Source organism: Protobothrops mucrosquamatus, unplaced genomic scaffold (genome assembly GCF_001527695.2).
Source record: "Protobothrops mucrosquamatus isolate PMUCROS unplaced genomic scaffold, P.Mucros_1.0 scaffold_281, whole genome shotgun sequence".
Lineage (NCBI taxonomy): Eukaryota > Metazoa > Chordata > Lepidosauria > Squamata > Viperidae > Protobothrops > Protobothrops mucrosquamatus.
This window is the reverse complement of record NW_015386357.1, coordinates 1592968-1612864: the sequence shown is the minus strand read 5'-3', so window position 1 is coordinate 1612864 and position 19897 is coordinate 1592968. Positions and strand designations below refer to the sequence as shown.

At 36.0% G+C, this 19897-nt stretch overlaps 1 protein-coding gene across 1 annotated transcript; it reads left to right on the top strand.

The window, feature by feature from the left end:
• Positions 1–374: 374 nt before the first annotated feature.
• Positions 375–18553, top strand: NMD3 (NMD3 ribosome export adaptor). Its single transcript, XM_015831839.1, has 16 exons — positions 375–475; positions 1748–1835; positions 2805–2939; positions 5106–5202; positions 5559–5639; positions 7461–7589; positions 7948–8038; positions 8406–8484; positions 9428–9524; positions 10322–10439; positions 11572–11717; positions 13822–13934; positions 14672–14744; positions 15925–16031; positions 17135–17205; positions 17977–18553. Exons 2-16 carry the CDS (start codon positions 1792–1794, stop codon positions 18108–18110), a joined length of 1515 nt encoding a protein of 504 aa, XP_015687325.1. The 5' UTR covers positions 375–475; positions 1748–1791; the 3' UTR covers positions 18111–18553.
• Positions 18554–19897: the final 1344 nt, after the last annotated feature.

Sequence of the window (19897 nt, the reverse complement as noted above, 5' to 3'; positions counted from 1 at the left end):
TTTTTAATGATATCCATATTCGGGCTTTTCTCATTATTTTAAGTGACTGTCAAAGATGGGATCCCAGAAAGCTTCTTGTACAAAACCAAGATGAAACGTTGTGGAATGAAACTGTTTCATCATTTTTGTGTGACGGTTTTGCCCGTACGCTGCGTTTTCACAAGCCTTCTTTTTAAACTCGGTAAAAGTAATCTCAAAAAAAAAAAAACCTCACACAAAACCCAACACTTTCGGCTCCCCAATGAACACGCGGGACAACCCACGTGGTCTGTACGGGATGATAAAGTTTTATCTGCCTAGAAAGGAAATGAGTCAAAAACTCGGAAGTGATTATTTCTTTCTTCTGGGCATCGAACTTTCTACTTCCCCTTTTCGAGGAGAGGGAATGGAGTAACAGGCGTTCTCGCGAGAGCTGCTTCGTTTCTCAGACTAAGGGTTTGTTAATAAGCGGTGAAGTGCTGTTTGTGACGGGAAGGTAAGTTAAGATGGAGAACGCAAGAGCGCGACCGGTTGGTTTGCAGATTGGGACATTGGGCAGGTTGCGCGATTGGGAAGGGGAAGGATTGAGAGAGGGCTCGTGCTAGACTGGCCGCTGACTGGCGTCCCCGCGACAGCTCAGCCGCCACGTGCAGTTGGAGGGGGATGGGATGGGCTGATATGAAACCCTTCCCTTCTCCAACCCCAGGTAGCTTCGGAGTTGAACCCAGGATCTGGGCTCAGGAGAACTTGGAGAGGGTGGGTGCGGCAAGAGGATCTCTGGGAGGAACATTTTTATGCCTTATATTATAATATTCCTCAACAGTAGCCATTTTAAGATGGTGGACTTCAACTCCCAGAATTCCTCAGCCAGCATGCTGGCTGAGGAATTCTGGGAGTTGAAGTCCGCCTATCTTAAAATGGCCAAGTTGAGAAACACTGCTTTACAATTCAAAAATTCAAACCTCCCATATAATATGAGAAATAAGCCTAGAAATTGGGAAGAACTGTTTCTGCCTGCTTTGCCTTTGAGTTAAGAAAGAAAAGTCCCTAATTAATAACCCAAATGTGGCACTTAGGTTGACTTTGCTTATCAGAAAGGTGCAAAAGGTGATCACATCACTCACACCACACCATCATAAATATGAGTCAGTTGCCAAATGTTGAATTTTGACCACGTGACCGTGGGGATGATGGAACAGTCGTAAGTGTGAAAAACAGTCATAAGTCACTTTTTTTCAGTGCCGCTGTAATTTTGAATGGTCACTGTTGTAAGTCACCTCTTGCTGCTTATAAATATTTTGCAATGGAGTGCATATTTGAAATGTTATGGATAAATTTTGAATGGTTCTTTAAAAAATACTGCTATTCACATAATGACTGCTGTGGCGTACGTGAAAATTTCAAAAAAAATTCTGATTTACCAGAATGCTAACTTGCCATTTTAAAAAAGCAAAAATAAAAATGGGCATTTTCTATAAGTACACTTGTGTCCAATATCTCTTCCCCAGCAGCAGTATCTGCATCTGAATTGTGATATTTTATGACATTTGATTCTATAACTCAATTCCTTCCTTTAATTTCTAATAGAGAGCTGAAACCAGTCCTATAATTGTTTTTACATTTTATTTTGACACTTGGTATTTATGGAATTATTGGATCCCCATCTCTTGGTTGAAATTGAAGCACATTTCTTCCCACCTTAAGAATTTTAGAATGTGACAGATTTACATCATTCTCCGTTTACCAAGGTCTGACCTTCTTCCATTAGGTGACAGTGTTTGTATCTTTTGAGAATCACATGTGGAACAAGAAATGGAATATATGAAAGAGTATACTCCCCTTCACCAGGGGAACATGTGAGTAGCATGACTTAAAAAGTCAAACTAAACATGGAGAATATATGAAGTCCTAGGATTAAATAGGGAATTGCCTATCTGAAAATACTACAATCAGGCTATCATTGCATATTGAAATATAAATCGTTAGGTGACAAACTTGCTTATATGACAATTTTCTATTAAATCAGGATGTTATAATGATTTCAGACTCTTAAGCAGTGCAATGCCTGGATAGAATTGAATAGTAGACAATGCCAATCACATCTGTAGACTAGACTGGAAAATTGAAGGAAAAAAAGGAAGTGACAAGTTACCTCTGTATTGGTGCCAAAAACATGGACATATCAATAAAGTAACTAGGTGTCAATGTTGACTTAAAGAAGTCCTTAATTTTATTCTTTGATTTCGGGAGGAGGAGAGTACAGTCCAGTGAGGTCTATCAAGTATCTGCATGAGTGATTTGGTTTTATACCCTAAATATCCTTTCTTTCATTTATTTGAATTGGGATTATATTCTCAAATGATTCTGAATATAAGCCATTTGGAAATTAAAATATTCTGGAAATGAGATTTAAACTGTAACAGATGTAATCTTTGGAATACCATTATTTATAAATAGATTTTTATGTTGCGTACTCAGTTTTATTAACAGTGTAAAAGGCATTATTATTCCAGAATTATTCTATTATTTGCAGTAAAAAAACATGATAAAATTGTTTTTTTCAGTAAGAGTGTTACTGATTGCTTGTGATTCAGATAATCTGATTTGATTCACTGATTCAGGTAGATTTTCTGTCTTGACTCAGAAATATGATTTGATGTGGGGTTTCAGTCAAACCCTCCACGCATTTGAATCTCTGAATCAAAATTGCATTGTCTTGATATTAGTCTAGACTGTTGGCACTAGAAAGCAAAATTATGTATTATTTTCTTTTTTAAATAAAGAAATAATGTGTTTTATTTTAATGATAATTTTATGTTTTATAGCTTATGTTGCCAGTGTGGCATTGCAATCCCACCAAACCCAGCCAACATGTGTGTAGCCTGTTTAAGAACTCAAGTGGATATCACTGAGGGGATTCCTAAGCAAGTCACTATTCATTTCTGCAAACAGTGTGAAAGGTACCATCTACTTTCTAGATTTTAAATTAACAACTATGTTTGGATGTTACAATAGGGCAATTTTCTAAATAAGGGGTCCATGGTGCTCTCTGAGCTTGCTTGTTTTCTTGCAGACGTTTTATTACCCTAACTAGGTAACATCATCAGTGCTATACTGATGCACTGATGATGTTACCTAGTTAGGGTAATGAAACATCTGCAAGAAAACAAGCAAGCTCAGAGACCACCATGGACCTCTCATTTCAACCCTGAGCTACAAATATTCTTCAGTTTTCTAAATAATTTAGACTAGAATTGTAAACCTATTATATCAGACATGTCAAACACAAGGCCCAGGGGCCGGATGCAGCCCGCGAAGTGGTTTCATGTGGCCCGCAAAGCCATCCTGGAAACAGTGAGGGAACAGCCCCCGCTGCCCTGGCCCAGGCCGGCCGGGAGTCAATGTACAATTTTGTGGTGGCCATCTATGCTGAAACACATTCAGTCTTAGCTCCACAAGGCCGTCTAGAAACAGCGAGGAACTAGCCCCTGCCGCGTTGGCCCCACCCTCTGGGTGCATGCTGGAAAGGTGTCACCCTTTGTGAGGAATGAAGAAATAGACCATGCCATGGCGCTTGCCCCGGTCCCACCCCCTTCGCCAGAGACCCTCAGATCTGTCCCACTCCTGCCCAGACCCCTACAGGCACCCTTGACGTGAACGATGTAGAGCTGGCCATGCCCACCCAGTAGGCCACACCCACTCCATCCACGCCCACCCAGTAGGCCGTACCCACCCTGGCCACACCCACCCACCCCGAGGGCAACCGCAATGCTGATGTGGCCCTCAATGAAATTGAGTTTGACACCCCTGTATTATATGCTACTCAAACATTCCCACTTAGTTCCATTTGCCAGCAAGTACTCTAACGAACCTGGAAAACCATAGGGTCTATTTAATGTTGCGTGCAAATGAATAATTCTAGCTTATTTCCCTTTGCTTCTGATTAAATGTAGATTTGAAATTTACTGATAGGGTAAAACATATTTGATCTAATTAAGAGAGTAAAACTCATATTCTGGCAGAAATTTTCATTCAGAATCAGAAAAAACCAGGGATAGCAACAGTAGTGTGTGTTGCTAAGGGACTGTAAAGAAAGGAAGACATTGGAAATATTGAAAGAGGAGTAAATTGGCTGGTTGGAATGATAACCGTGCTTGAAGCCAACTTTGTCAGCAGCAGAAAAAAAGAAACGGTAGTAAATAGGAGAGCAAATTGATTTATCAGACATGCTTGCCAATAATACTCTTACAGATTTTGTTTCAGCCAAAACCTGAAACAACCAATGTATTTTGGGTTTCACGTCTGCTGAATCATAACATACCTGGCACAGTCTGACAGTATTTCTGAAACACAGGACAGGTAGTCTTCACTGAACAACCACAATTGAGACCTGTAATTCCATTGCTAAGCAAAACATCACATGACTGCAATAGGCTTATAATTTCATTTTCATTGAAAGCATCACAGATTATTTCTGCTGTAGAAGATACATTTCCAAGAATGAACAAATACCCCACCCCCACCCTAGAAAGGACCACCCTCTGCTTTATACAACTAACTTTATGTCTAGAATTTTTGTGTTTTGATATTTGCATTTCTCAATTGCCTAGCTTTGCCTTGCTTGCTGAAGCCAAGTAGAAATATGGTATGAGGAGAAGGAAGAAGGGGAGTAGTCACCTTGAAGCGAGATGGGCAGCAAACAAGTCAAATAAATAAAATCATTACCCTCATAACCATATTCATCCAGAGTGAATTAAGCTCTTTGAATTTAAATACTAAAATGTATGTAATGGGGTATATTGCTGATAGAAAAGCATGTTTATTGTATCATCGGTCGGATTTAGATTCAAATAATGTAGTTAAAAAATAAAATAAACTTTTGGAATTCAGTGGAACTTTTTAAGATTGCAGTATAAGTTATGTTTTATTGCCATTGAAATTAATAAAATTAGTCATTGCTACATGTTAAAAGTCCCGCTGACCCTAAAACATACTATATTTTTATTTTTAATAAAAAATATTATGCACCTGTGTTATCAAAACTGACTGCTGGGGGTAGGGAGGGACGTTGCCTTAAAAATAAATGATTTGGTCGATATTTTTTTCCCCCTTTCTTGATATTTCAGATATCTTCAACCACCAGCAGCTTGGCTACAGTGTGCTTTGGAATCAAGAGAACTTCTTTCATTATGCCTTAAAAAAATTAAGACTTCTCTTAGTAAGGTTAGTCGTGCATATGTTTATTTTTGTATGAATTTTTCTTACGTTGGATACTGCTATCACTCTTGAACTAAAATTCAAGTTTCAGTACCCAGCATCTCTCTGCCTTTTCCCACCTTGCTACTTCCAAAACCCAGAATTCCTAGTTGCTGTGTACCTGTACAATTGAAAACAAATGATTTGAGTTAGGTGAATATAACAGGCGTGAGTTTATTTTCTAATGTACAGAAACCACAGGTACTTTGACACATGGTAACATTAGTTAAAAGCTAAAACTGTTCAATCAATACATTTCTGTCTTTGTTATGTTTTGCCTTTTTGAACATTCATATGATAATTATACTGTTTCCTCTTAACAGGTTCGGTTGATTGATGCAGGATTTGTATGGACTGAACCACACTCCAAAAGACTTAAAGTAAAGCTGACTATACAAAAAGAGGCAAGTAAACTTAAAATATTTTTGCAGAATGACAGAATTAGTGAAGAAATACAAGTATGCCTTATCAGAAACCCAAGTTATGTTAGCTAGGTAAATGTGAGGGTTTTCTTGTTCATGACTTGTTGAGTTTCTAATAATGATATACATCTACTAAATGTATTTTTTTGGAGGGTATATCCCATAAGCTTTGTGGTTGGATGTTATAAAGCTGCCTCCAAGGGGCTGGCCTTAAACATAACTCAGAAGTACAATTTGAGTCTGGATACAGCAGTTTGGCTGCTGAATGTGGGAGTAAGCTTAATAATGTGATGGGTATGTTGAAGTTGCTGCACTGAATACTGATGACTTCCAGGCCCAATTCAAGATACTGTTTTTGACTTTTAAAGTCATATGGAAAGCATATACTTGCAGGATTGTCTCTCCTAACCAGATGTGGCATACTCTGTGCATTGATTCTCAGGAGGCTTGTCAGGATATCCATTTCATATCAGTTTAAGTATGTAGGAACGGTGTCATTTTTAATTGAAGAAACACTACTGGGAGGTAGAATGAATGCCCATCTTTTCTGTGATTCACAAAGCTTTGAAAGCCAGATTGTTCTGTTGAGTTTTTTTATGTAGATGGTGGACATAGGTTGTAGTTACAGTTTTGCAAAGTATTTTGAAATTGGGCAGTATACAAAAGTTATTCTAAACAAATAAATTACAAAATATCTCATTTCCCCAGAGGCATGTATAGATTTGGGATATATGCAGATCAATAAAACATTAAGGAATCCTTTTTTGTAGTAGGTCCATAATATAAGCATCTCCGGATGCCTCCACTATTCACAATTCTATTTCAAAGCACAGTCTTAAATTCAAACAGATTAATTATTCTCACTTTGCATATACGTCACTAAAGGTAGTAACTTTTATCATAAATTGTTTAATTTTTTACTCATTTATTTGTTTAATTAAAATGTTAATAAAACTGCCCATCTTCTAACCAATTATAGGTAGCTCCCAATCAAAAGCTAAGAAAATATATAATATATGTATATTAAACCAGATTAAAACCAAGTTGGTGCCATGTCAACTTTCTAATGTGCATTTATACAATCTTATCTCAGGGCTTGGGGGGGGAACCAGAACTTCAAAGTTTTACAGAAGGCATTAGGATAGAGACTTGCCAAAGTTCAGGGGACAGAGGGACAGGAGCTGAGATGGAAAAGACACACTTTTTAGTTCCCATGAATTGACAATATTTAGGGAAGGGACTAGGAGCATACCCACTCATAGTATTGTCATCTAATCCAATCCCTACTTAGTGCAGGCTCCATTATAGTATCTCTTAACAGATTACCAACCATCCTTTGAAGAATTTCAGCAAAGCAAAACTCATCATTGTGTTATGCTGAATCAATAAATTCCTCCTAATGTCCAGACTGAAAATATTTCCTTGTAGATTTAATCCATTGTTTCTAGTCTTGTCCTCTATGAAAATAGAGAATTAATCCACTCTGTCTTCTGTATGACACCCCTTGTCATATTTGAAGATTGTTTAACATTTGAAGATATTTTCCATCAGTTTTTCTTCCGTGGGGTAAATGTATCTTTAACCGTTTGTTGTGGTACGTGGTTTCTAGATATTCCATCATTTATCTGTGCTTTATGAAAGTCTTCTTCTAGCAGAAGAAAAAATGCCAACCATAAACTACATGTCTCATAAGTTTTGAAGAAGGAAAAAAATTCAGGGAGAGATTTATTTATTCAATGAGTTTGTAAAACCACCTAATTGCCAGTTCGCTCAAGGTGGCAAATCTTTCTTGTTCTTACTTAGGTAATGAATGGTGCCATTCTTCAGCAAGTCTTTGTAGTAGAGTATATTGTTCAGTCTCAAATGTGTGAAGATTGCCATCGAGTTGAAGCTAAGGACTTCTGGAAAGCAGTGGTTCAAGTTAGGCAAAAGGTATGTATATGTGCATATGTATCTCTAATAGTGAATGCTGAAGACACAATTCATCTGCTAGGATTTCATCTGATATGTAGAAATGTGATTGCTCTTTCTTACCTACATACACCCAAACACAAATATTCTTGCAACTCTGCGAATCTTTCAACCAAATAGTGGAATATGAATGCTATAAAAAAACAAATTGATTCCAGGTTTCTGTAGGAAACATATTTATTTTGGGCTATATATTTATTCCTGTCTACATACTTTATATGGGCTACAGAATTTTGGATTTCAAGTGAAATGATTCTAGTCTTAATCCCTTTATAGGAATATAAACACCACTTATGTATAAATCTTATTTTGTTTATAGACACTACATAAAAAGACATTCTATTATTTGGAGCAATTAATTTTAAAGCACAGGCTTCACCAGAACACTCTTCGGATCAAAGAGATTCATGGTAAGTTATATGCTTTTACATTCTTTATGTAAAGCTCTTGGTGCCTTTGAGTGATCAGAGTCTCAATACTGTTAGCATGAGTTATTGGCAGTCAAGAATAAGATGCTTGTTTTTTTAAAGAAAATGGGTCACAAAGGAAACAGTTGAGGATTATTATTTGTTAGATAAATAAATACATTTACATTGCTGCCTAAATATTTTAGGGTGGAATTAAAATTTTCTTAACATGTTTATATAAAGAAGTCAACCTACATTAGTCTATGAAAATATCAAAACACTTTTTAGGCTTTCATGAAAATCCAGGAAGATAAGATCACTTATAAATAAGCAACGGGTCTTCATTTCAATTTCATTTACATACCTACAGATGGTTTGGATTTCTATTATGCTTCCAAACAGCATGCTCAGAAAATGGTGGACTTCCTTCAGTGTACTGTACCTTGTAGGTAAGTCTTTGTTCTTTAAATCGTCCATCGCATAGCTGTTTAAGGCATTGTAGATACATTAAAAAAATTAGACAGACCCCAGGTTGTCAAACATTTGGAAGAAAAAAGGTCGATGCACTTAGTTTATTTTCTGATGTACTCCAGATCATCATTAACAACCCATAGCAGACATACTCATTTTCAATTACAGTCTTGTGTGCCTGAAGATTTACGTATTCCAACAATGAGAATAGAATAGAATGAAGTACCAGATCTGGCAATCTCCTAAACAAGAACAGTGAAATGTAATTGGAAGAAGGCTTCTCCTTTCAAGATAAGACATTGAGAGAGTCACCTTATCAGTGAAATGCGCAAAATATAAATTCAAGAAATAAATAAGGTTATACATTCATATCATGGAAGCAAAATCCAATACATGTTCTTACGTTACATCTTTGAAGCTTTTCTGCAGTCTTTTGGAAAGAGGGAAAGCTTATGCTCCAAAAATACTATTAGAATGAAATCCTTGCAGTTTTACTTTTTAATGTATATTCAACATTTGGAATTATTCAAGTATTAACCATTGTGGAGATGATAGTTTATATCTTTGGAGAATGTTGATTTTTTTAAATATCCTCTTTCAATTTTCACTTTTACAAACTATAAGTGTTTCAAGGAATACAGCCAAGATTTAGATTTGTAATTGTGAACATGCCTTCTTTGCTACTTATTTTACAGGGTGGTGAGGGAGGGATTTTTAATGTGAAATCTAATTCATCCATAACTCTAATCCAAAATACGATTTGTTGTTTGCTTATGAGGACTTGCTCATTATGGCTAGGCTTTGTTTATAAGCCAGGCCACTGTGACATGTTTAGCAAACCATGTTTGTTTGTTTTTTTTAAAAAGAATTATACCATAGCCTTATTTGTTCTGATTTGAGTTTGTCATTTTTTAATTACAGAATTAAATCATCACAGCGTTTGATTTCTCATGACATTCACAGCAATACGTATAATTACAAAAGCACTTTCTCTGTTGAGATTGTTCCAGTATGCAAGGTATTTTCTGTCTTTGTGGATTAGACACTAAGAAACTGCACATCCTTTTTGCCTGGAATGGAATGATCTTTAGAAATTGTATTTTTTCTTGCACATTTATTTATTTATTTATTACATTTATATGCCATCAAGGGATTTTGGGTGGCTTTGAGCAATGTTGAGCAGCAAATATTGGATGCACTCTGAGAGAAAAAGAACCGAGCTGTCCAATAGATTCTGAATATGGGTCCCTGTAAAAGCATTAATAAATTACTTGCATTTCTCAGAGGTGGATAATCTGTGGCTTTTTCGAGATTGCCTTTTAAATTCAATCAGACAACATTAACTTGGAGTCAGATGATGGGAGCTGTGCTGTAACAACATCAGATAATTATTTTCATTCCTGGCTTACATCTTAATGTCAGTACAGTGTTTGGTATGAAATCTCATAAGTAAGCGCAGTTAAATTCAATTAAATGTACTTCCAACTGTATAGTCTTGACCAGTAGCAACAACTATATAAAATTTTTAAATTCTATATATAGTGTATGTACTTATTTGATCAACTTAGCAGGCAGTAATTAATAAGTTAATCTAAACAAATCTATTTTAATATTATTTAAATCTCCATTTAGCATTAATAAGCTGTTATTAATTAATTCTTTACCTTACCTCATTAATTCTTTAATACCTAGAAACACATCAGTGTAGTTTTCTGATGTCCAGATGTCTTTCAGGACTGTAATATTTTATTAAAATAGTTTAAGATATAAAATTGAAATAAATACCATTTTTTGTTTTTTTTTCTTCATCTGCAGGACAATGTTGTGTGTTTGTCACCAAAACTGGCTCAAAGCCTTGGTAATATGAGCCAGATTTGCATTTGTATCCGAGTAACCAGTGCCATTCACATTATTGATCCAAGTACTCTTCAAAGTAAGTTTGTTGATATTTTTTCTAAAATTTGTAAACTTATAATACCAATAATAAGCACTTGGCATGAATTTTAATTTAAATACAGTCCTAATGATTAGGGGACTGGAGGCTAAAGCATATAAGGAACGGCTGCTGGAATTGGGTATGTCTAGTTTGATGAAGAGAAGGACGAGGGGGGACATGATGGCAGTGTTCCAATATCTCAGGGGTTGCCATAAAGAAGAGGGAGTCAAGCTATTCTCCAAAGCGCCTGAAGGCAGGACAAGAAGCAACGGGTGGAAGCTAATCANCTGCCTCCAGAAGCGGTGAATGCTCCAACACTGGAAGTTTTTAAGAAGAGACTGGACAGCCATTTGTCCGAAATGGTATAGGGTTTCCTGCCTGAGCAGGGGGTTGGACTAGATGACCTTCAAGGTCCCTTCCAACTTTACTATTATTATTATTATTATTATTATTATTATTATTATTATTATTATTATTATTATTACAGTTGAAAATACATCTTTGACATGAATATATTGTTTTCATGATTGGGTACACAAGGAAGCTAAATAAATTTTAAAAAAAGAAAATACAAAAATTTGAAAACATGTTTTTCAAAAGTTTAAAAATGTAAATTGATAATAAAATAATTTAATAAATGAAAACCTGCTAACTGTAAGGTGGATGCCACCTTACAGCTGTTTTAAAACAGGGCTCCTGATCATAGTTGTGGTGTCATTCAAGATTCTTCACGAGTGTTTTCCCCTTGAAATCAACGCAGCTAAATGACCCAAAACCCAGAAAAGCAAATCTTGAAATGAACTCATCCAGTCAGATTTTGGTATTATATACAAATCCACTTAGTCATCTACAACTAAGCTGTGAATGATCAATATGGACCTGGTATTTGCCCTTAGCAACTAGAAGCCTAGGTTGCCATTTTGAATTTCTCAGACATTAGAATTTAACTAGAAGAAATACTTTCTTGTGATTCCTCCCTAAACTGTCCATTCTATTTCCCCAATCAGAGCCTACCAACTGCTTCACCAACATCAGGTTACCAACCAGAGAAGCATTTATAACCAGGAATATCAACAATTGATTCATAAATATCTGTTTTTGTTCCTATTTTCTTCTTTTGCTCTTTCAGTTGCAGAAATAGATGGAAATAATTATTGGCGCCATCCTTTTAATAGCTTGTTTCATCCAAAGCAGTTAGAAGAATTTATTGTAATGGATATCAGTAGGACCTATGATCAGAAGCAAGGTGCTGGTGCAGGCATGAAATCCAATAAGGTAAACATTTGCTTGGTTCTCTGCTAGAAGCTTAAGTGAATCTTGCTTTCTGATTAACTTTGTTTCACTTTGCAGAATATTGTATAAATGTATGATAGTTCCAGTGAAGTCCTTGTTTTCTTCAGAATGAATTAAATATTATTTATTCTTATAATTTATAAGCTAAAAATAATCATGTAAAACCACTATAAGTGTTAATTATAAATATATTAAAAATATAAAAACAAAACAAGGAAACAATAAATATTAATGCGTAGTATACTTAGTTGGATAAAATTTAGCGGTTGGACTAACTGCTAAAGATTATAATTTCATCCACAGAGTTATGCTCAGGATTATCCCTGTAGGTTTTTTTTCTTTTTAAAGGCTTGATCCAAACTTTGTCATGCTGTACTTAGGGTAAACCCTTTAAAATGAACAGCATTTTGCAATTAATCATGAATAACCACCCTCTTGGATTTCAGATGATTGGATCTTTGAATAAGTTTGGATTTTATAATTTAGGGTTGTGATTAGAACACTTTTATTTAGGAAAAGAACTTATACCACAGTCTTTTGAATTTATGAAAAGATACACACACACACTTTCTTTAGAAGTATATGAAAACACTTTATATTCAATAATGTCATGACAATAAATGTGATACAGTTAGTCTTAGAAAAAGACATGTTGTAAATTACTATATTTGTTTTTGTCTAAAATAAGCAAGTTTTCACTGAAGAAACATTCTGGATTAAAGTACAGATATTCCTTGCTTAATTACCACAATTAGGACCAGAATCAGTTGTTCAACGAAGCAGTCGTTAAGTGGTACATCACATGAGTGCTTCACTCAACAACTACAATCCTGGCAATTCCCCTTACAGTCATTAAATTATATGGGTCATTAAGTGGAGAGACAAGCATAAGCACGGGATTGCCTCAAGGGTTTGGAGAAGCAGGCCCCTCCAATAAAGGGCTGAATGCTAGGAAGCCCCCACAACAGAGCAAACAGCTACCCTGCAGGAAGGTCCAAACAGCCAGGAGGTTCCAAGGGCACGCCACAGTACAAAGAGTTCCCCACCCACCCAAAAGAAGGGCAGAAGGCCTGGGAAGCCAAAGGCCAGAAAAAAATAAATGCTAAATGCTCCAGCACCTAAAATGCCCCTTTTTGCCCTGGAGCAGTAGAGTTACCTTTGTGTTGAAATAAAGGAAAAAACATTTGCCCTCACTGCAAAGAGAGCATAGCTCTCCCATATCTGCACAGAGAACCATCAGTCCCAAAAGGAAAAGTTTTGGCTTAGCTACCTGTGGGTTAAAACCACAAAGCAGATTCCTTTGGGAGATCAGCTTCAGCTAGGTTTCATACGGATTAATCTTCCAAGCAGATCCTAGGAGAGATCAGTTTCGGCTTGGCTTACTAACAGTTGTATCAAACAGAGCTCTACTTTGGGATGTACAAGTTAATCATTATTATTATTATGCATTATTATTATTTTATTACTTTAGGTTGCAGTTCAGTGACAAGCTAAATGAGACCCATAATTCAGTATTCCTAATATATAATAATCTATATAAATAAAAATGTAAATGTTAGTTTGTTCAAAATCTTAAATCTCCGAAAGTTCTTCACCGATTGCTTTGAAATTTTGATACAATGTTGTATTTGAATACGTGCGTGTTTTTATATACCTACTATTATATAGATGTCACACCTGTGACAGGTAAAAACATGCTTTTTTTGAAAAACAGCGCCATCTGTTGGACGTAAAAGCAATTTTACATAAACAAAAACATATTACAAACGTGCGCTTTCTCTTTTCTTTCTTTTCCATTTAACCAGACTGAGCCACAGCAATGCGTGGCCAGGTACAGCTAGTTCGTTATGTTATTTGAAAAGCCACATGTGAAAGTACACTAAATATATAGTGCATTTCAGGTGTACAGAGCGATTACTAAATGGGTGGTGAACGTCAAACAATTGCTTGAAAATCCACATGTGAAAATACTAAATGTAGTTTAGAAAAATTGAATTATTTGGCTAGAAAGTAATTTGCAATTGTTTTGCTTCAGTTAATTAACTACTTTTCATATATGTACTCCTTTTATTTTGACATTTCTAAGCATTCCCTTGCGGAAGCCTGGGTTCAGAAAACATCAGAACTGAATACAGACCATCAGTATTTCTGTCGTACTCACTTGGGGCATCTTCTGAATCCTGGAGATCTTGTATTGGGGTTTGTAATATTCTGCATCTTTCTCTGCACATACAGTTTTATAGTTGTTACACATGATAAAATTAAATGGGAGAGGGAATAGTTGAAAACGAAGTTACTGGGTGGCCAAATTATGGAAGGATTCCAGTCAGTTTTTCCCATCTTACCTGATTAGGTGCTCATTGGTAAAAGTGCTTTATCTTTGCAGTTTTATAACAGATTCCTTATGCTAGTTGGTGTTTGGACTCCAAAGTCCACCACCTGTATTAAAGTATGTCTCCTTTTGGATATTCCTGCAACTAGAAATTGCATTTGCTTCTAGAAAGAAAGCTTTATCGCAGGAGTGTCAAACTGCTGGCTGGTGGGCCAGTTGCATCATGCGGAGGCCGCGCCCACCCCAGTTCCAGCAATGTGAAAAAAGTCACATGATGTGATGTGGCGAGTTTGACACTCGTGCTTTATCGGGTCTCTAAAGTCTTGGTAAATTTCTTGGATCAAAGCACATTGGGATTCAGTACTTTTATATGCTTTGGAAAACTGACAGATACAGATTCTGTCAAGTTTCTCCCCTTGTTAATATTCTGGTTATTTGCATAATGACACATTTTGAATTTTTCATAAAAGTATTCAATGGTAATTAATCCTGTTATAAATTTTCTCCATTCTACTCTGTAGTATTGTTTTGGAAATAATACTTTTGTTCAAATTTATAGAACAATGTATGATTAATATACATTTTTCATATTTTTGTTTTCTAGCTTTGATTTGGTTAACTGTAATCTGAATGATGAATTTGCAAATAAGATGAATCCCCATAGTGTTCCTGATGTGGTATGGTTTTGATATATTTTTTCTTGAAACAAGTCATTTCTTAAAATTAAGAACATTCATAGATTATGGCATATGGTTCTGTTCTCAAATTTAACAGTTTTATTTTAGTTTTGTTTTGCTTTCTTATTTAATTAATTGATTTCTTCTATTTATACAGCCACTTATCTTACAATAGTGTTTCTAGGTGACTCACATTTAAAAACAATACATTAAAATCCAATACAAATAGCATATTAACATCCAAATGTTTTGTTGGATTACAGTCCATAGAATCCCATACAGGCTAGGAATTCTAAAATTTACTGTAAAAGTAGATCTTAATACATATCTAGAATTTTGGTAACATAAGAAATTAATTTTGTTTCATGTTATATTATCATAGATATAGAAATTATATTTGTTTTTCTTGTATCCCCCAGTTCTCTAACAATCACTATGTCCATTTTTATTTCTGCATATCTTAAACACGATCACCCTGTCTCTCAGAAGTGACTGTGAATTTTACATGTTTGATTTAAAAAATCACATTAAAATTAAATTTAATTTACAATTAAAATTAGGCCAATACTTTCTCTTTCAAGTATATCCTTGCTGTATAAGAGAGAGCATATGAGTCCCCAAGACGACACATAACCTAAAAATCTTAGATTCAGGCATCTTCAATAGTTGTTTTCAAATGGTAACTTTTAAAGTTCGCACTTCTAGTTTATTTGTAAAATGTTATTAACACACTCCATTGTCTCCTTGTTTATACTTTAGGTCATTTCTTTTTTCCAGGATCAAATTAAAAGTATAGAATAGCCTAGTTGTAGACATAGATTTAATAAGCTTGCTAGTTCCTGTCATATCTACTCTTGATCAAAATGTTGGTTCATAATCTGCACTAAATACGAAATAGCTGGATTATATAGAGAAGCTATAACATAATGAGTGACTTTTAATCTTATTCTTTGGAAACTGGTCTAGCATGGTTTTTTTCATATGAAAAGTAAATGCTTTCAATAAACAGTATATTGCCTTTGCACTGTAAACAACCAAAATGTCAGTTCTAATAATAGTTTTAGTCAAATTATTTGTAAATGTACTATTTAATAAAAGCATTGATCTCCAGGAGATCTCAATATTTTCCTATAGGCTGTATTGATCTAGAATTTGTTTTTTTCCCCTGTTCCATTCATAGATTTTGATTAAAAAAAGTTATGATCGCACCAAGCGTCAACGTCGCAGAAATTGGAAACTGAAAGAATTACAAAGAGACCGAGATAACATGGATACCGACGATGAAAGGTTATGAATTCTTTTAACCTCCTTTTTATGTTATGTTCTTATTCTTCTTTCTACCAGCTTAATCTGCCTACTTGTAATAAAAATTGAAATTAATGTTTTTGAGCTACAATTACATAAAATGAGGAAATCTAGGAATCTTAAGTTTTGATCTGTTTTTTTCACTAAAGTTAGAGCAGAAGTTTAACAAAAACACAAATGCTAGGAAGGAGCTTATTCTGTGAACCTTTTGATTGAATTTGCGTATTGGCCTAATCATAACTTAGGTCGTCTGGTTTTGGCTTAGCTTAGTATAAAATGACTGTTGAAGCAAATTGTGGCTTAGTGTAGTGTAAACTACCATGTATATAAACCCAGTTTAAGAGCTAATGGATGTAACTGTTAAAACACTGAAGATCACGAACATTGTATTTGGTTTTCCTGTACAATTTTTGAAACTGATTTTTCTCTGAACACCATATAGAATAGGTTCATATGGAACAGGAATTTAATATGTTTGTAACAGTCATGGCAGGGGTCCACAACCTGTGGACCACAGCCTGGTAGTGGGCCATGGGCTGTTGGCCACCAGGCCACAGGACAAGCTGGGCAGTGTGTGCATGTATGCACGCACAGAACCCCACTCATGCTACTGCCATTGCCATGGGGTGCAAAAACAGGATGCTATGCGGCACAAAAACAGGCCGCCACCATGCCTCGGCACAAAAATGACACCGCCATGGGGCACAAAAATGGGACACTGCCACAGCCCAGGGTGTGAAAATGGGACACTGCCATGCCTCGGCATGAAAACAGGACCCCACCGCGCCTCAGGGCGCGGAAACGGCACCATGCTGCACAAGAATGGGGCAGAACTAGCGAGTATCACACAGGTATATCGGGCACGTGCTCGCAGCCCCATGCGCGTGTAAAATACTTCCCCCTCCCTTTCCCTCCGGTCCGCCAGCCAAGAAAAGTTGGTGACCTCTGAGTTATAGGACATGCCTTTGAGCCAGATATTTGGTTTTCTTCATGTTATTGCATGTGCATGTAAGTGATCTAGAATATGCATAGATGAAAATGAAAATAAAATATTTAACTTTATTTCCAATGTGATGTTTTTACAGACAATACCAAGACTTCCTAGAAGATCTAGAAGAAGATGAAACAATTAGAAAAAATGTCAATATATATAAAAGTAAGTTTCTCACCCAAAATTATTTCATTCTTCTTGAACACTGCAACATTAGGAATATTGCATCTATAGAACCTGTAATTCATGAGGGTTAGGGGTTATGTTTTACTTAAATTAGCTGTATTGCTAAGATATGCCTCTGTTCGATCTGCCAACATTTTTGTAACTATCTGAGGATTGAAGTAATTTGGCATAGTGATGAAAAGGGCTGTATTAGAAGCTGGAATACTGAGAGTTCTAGTCCGTCTTAGGCATGAAAGTCAGCTGGGTGACTTTAGGTTTTCATTCAGCCCTAAGAAGAAGGAACTGGCAAACCACATCTGAAAATTTTGCCCAAAAAAATCCCTATATAGACTTAGCGTCACCAGACGTTAAGATTAACTCAATGGATCATAACAGCAATAAGGATATGTTGGCTCATGGCTTTCTCTGGGCATGGCATCCACAGTGAGCAAATTACAAACGCATATCACTATGCACATATCATTTCTAAGATTATGTCCTTTGTTTTATAATAGATTTGTCAACAGGGCTTTGGGAGAACTTACCATTGGTTAGTTGATTTTATGGGTGTCTGTTCTCTTCATAATTTAAAAAGTTATTTATATGATAGATAATGCAAAGGTAGCACAGTATTTTTTTATGTGTACCTCATAGAAATACGTTAAGTTACCAATCTTTAATATTGTAACATTCTATATCATGCAGAAAGACATGATTTTTGGTCCTGTAATAATTTTTTTGTAGACTATATGTTATGATTTTATATTGTAGATCCAGTGGTACCAGTGGAAAGTGACATAGATGATGATAATATTCCCCAAATCAGTCTCACTGAAATGCTTGAAGACCTTCAGATATCTGAAGATGCTACAGGGGGAGAAGGTGCCAATATGCTAATGGGATAAGTCAGGAGGTCTTGCTAATTGAATTTGGTTCTTCCTTGAAAAATAGTCACTAAGAAATCTATTACAGGCATTCTTGACATGAAAAATAAATAAGATTGCTAAGTTTTGCAAGAGGTTAAAAAACAAATGTTCCTGAAAGGTATAGTTTATAATGGTTTATTAAAAAAAGGAAAAATAATATTTAAGTTTTTTAAAAATTATGTATCAACATATTGCAGTAAGTTTTAATGAGATTTGCTTTAGTATACTTTATGACTTTTAAGTGTCAAAATATATGAGTCACGAGATTATCAGGCAGATGATGCAAAGACTCGGATTATAATTATAGTACAATTTATTTAATTCATATCATTTGCATGATGACATCATGCTCCATAAAATGTCATTTCTCCTCTCACCAGCTATTGTAATTAATAAACTATATTTTATGGTTTAGGGCTGTATGTGAATTCAGCCAATTTTAATTAATAAACCATGTTTAGGGTTAAGGTGATAGTGTGATAAATGAACCCCACAGTTAAGCATACCAAGTACTTTAGAACTATATTTGTGTCCTTCAATTCTTTCAGAGTCATGGTGGTTGAAATCCAAATAGGTAGGGAAGGGTCAGGCTGGCGTAAACTCTGTTAACTTGTCCAACAGAGCATGATTCCTCAGCCTTCTTATATGTTCATAAGGTAAAAAGGAACATCGGTATTACAGGTCTGAAAAACACCTTTGTAATTTTTTCTTCATTTGAGGAACATACTCTCATTTGTGAAGTTAGAAGTTGATATAAACCATATAAAAACATTTCTTAAAAATATGCTGCATTTCTTAAAAATATGCTGTATTAATCTGACAACATCTTATGGTATAAAAATGCTAATTACTTTTGTATCGGCTTTCTTGATATGGCATTATCTGTTCCAGGTGATCTTTAAAGAACAAGGCAGTCTTTTTTTTTCTTATTTCCCTAAGTCGATTATACACGCCCAGGCACACCTTTTAGAATGCTAATTAATAATTACAGATACTACTTAATTATGCAGTGAGATTTCACAAGTACTTGTCTAGTAAAAATGCATTTCTTAATCCATATAATAATATTTGGAGATATATTATTTAAATCTTCATAAGCTTTCACTCTAAATGTTACTTGTACAGCAAGTGTTACATCAAAGAAGCTCTAGCAATTACACTGACAGCGGCAAGGTTTGGGAGATGGTCAATTCCCATTCGTGGTGTGACTGCCGACAATCACCACGTTGCCTTTTGGGAGGGCAGCGCCAGTTGCCAGTGCAGTGGCAGGGAAGGCGTAAGGCAATCCCGCCCACAAGACCAGCCTGGTGGGGGTGGGGTGGGAAACTGAGTGGTGCCAAAAACAGCGCTCAGAGCCTCCATGAGCTGCGGGGATCTGTGCCAGCCCTTTTCAGTTGTCCTCCTGCCCAACATTTATGTGTGCATGCATCGGTGGCTGCTTAGGCACGTCTGAAGTGTGGCGTTGAAGTTTTGACTGCTGGGCAGGACCTCTCCCAACAGAAACGTCTTCCCCAGTTCCCTTCCAGAGCAAATTGCTTTTGCATAATTAAGCCCTGGCAGATCGTGGGAAGGATGTGCTTAGAAGCAACGCGCAGCCTCTCCTGTAACAAGAATTGGAGGCAAGGCTGTTTGTAAGGGATCAATGAGACTTTCTGGGCGATGGAAATCTTAGTCCAGGCTCCTCGCAGCTGAAGCAGTCTGGCTCATCCAGCATCAGGTTGGCTGTCATGGGAGGCTTGTCCTGCATGTGCGGTGGAGCTGGAGGA

Excerpts from the sequence above, each read along its gene's own strand:
- NMD3 (XM_015831839.1), top strand. The coding sequence starts at position 1,792 with ATGGAATATATGAAAGAGTATACTCCCCTTCACCAGGGGAACAT. Across the intron at positions 7,590-7,947 it reads TGGTTCAAGTTAGGCAAAAG|ACACTACATAAAAAGACATT; the intron begins GTATGTATATGT and ends TTTTGTTTATAG. Across the intron at positions 9,525-10,321 it reads AGATTGTTCCAGTATGCAAG|GACAATGTTGTGTGTTTGTC; the intron begins GTATTTTCTGTC and ends CTTCATCTGCAG.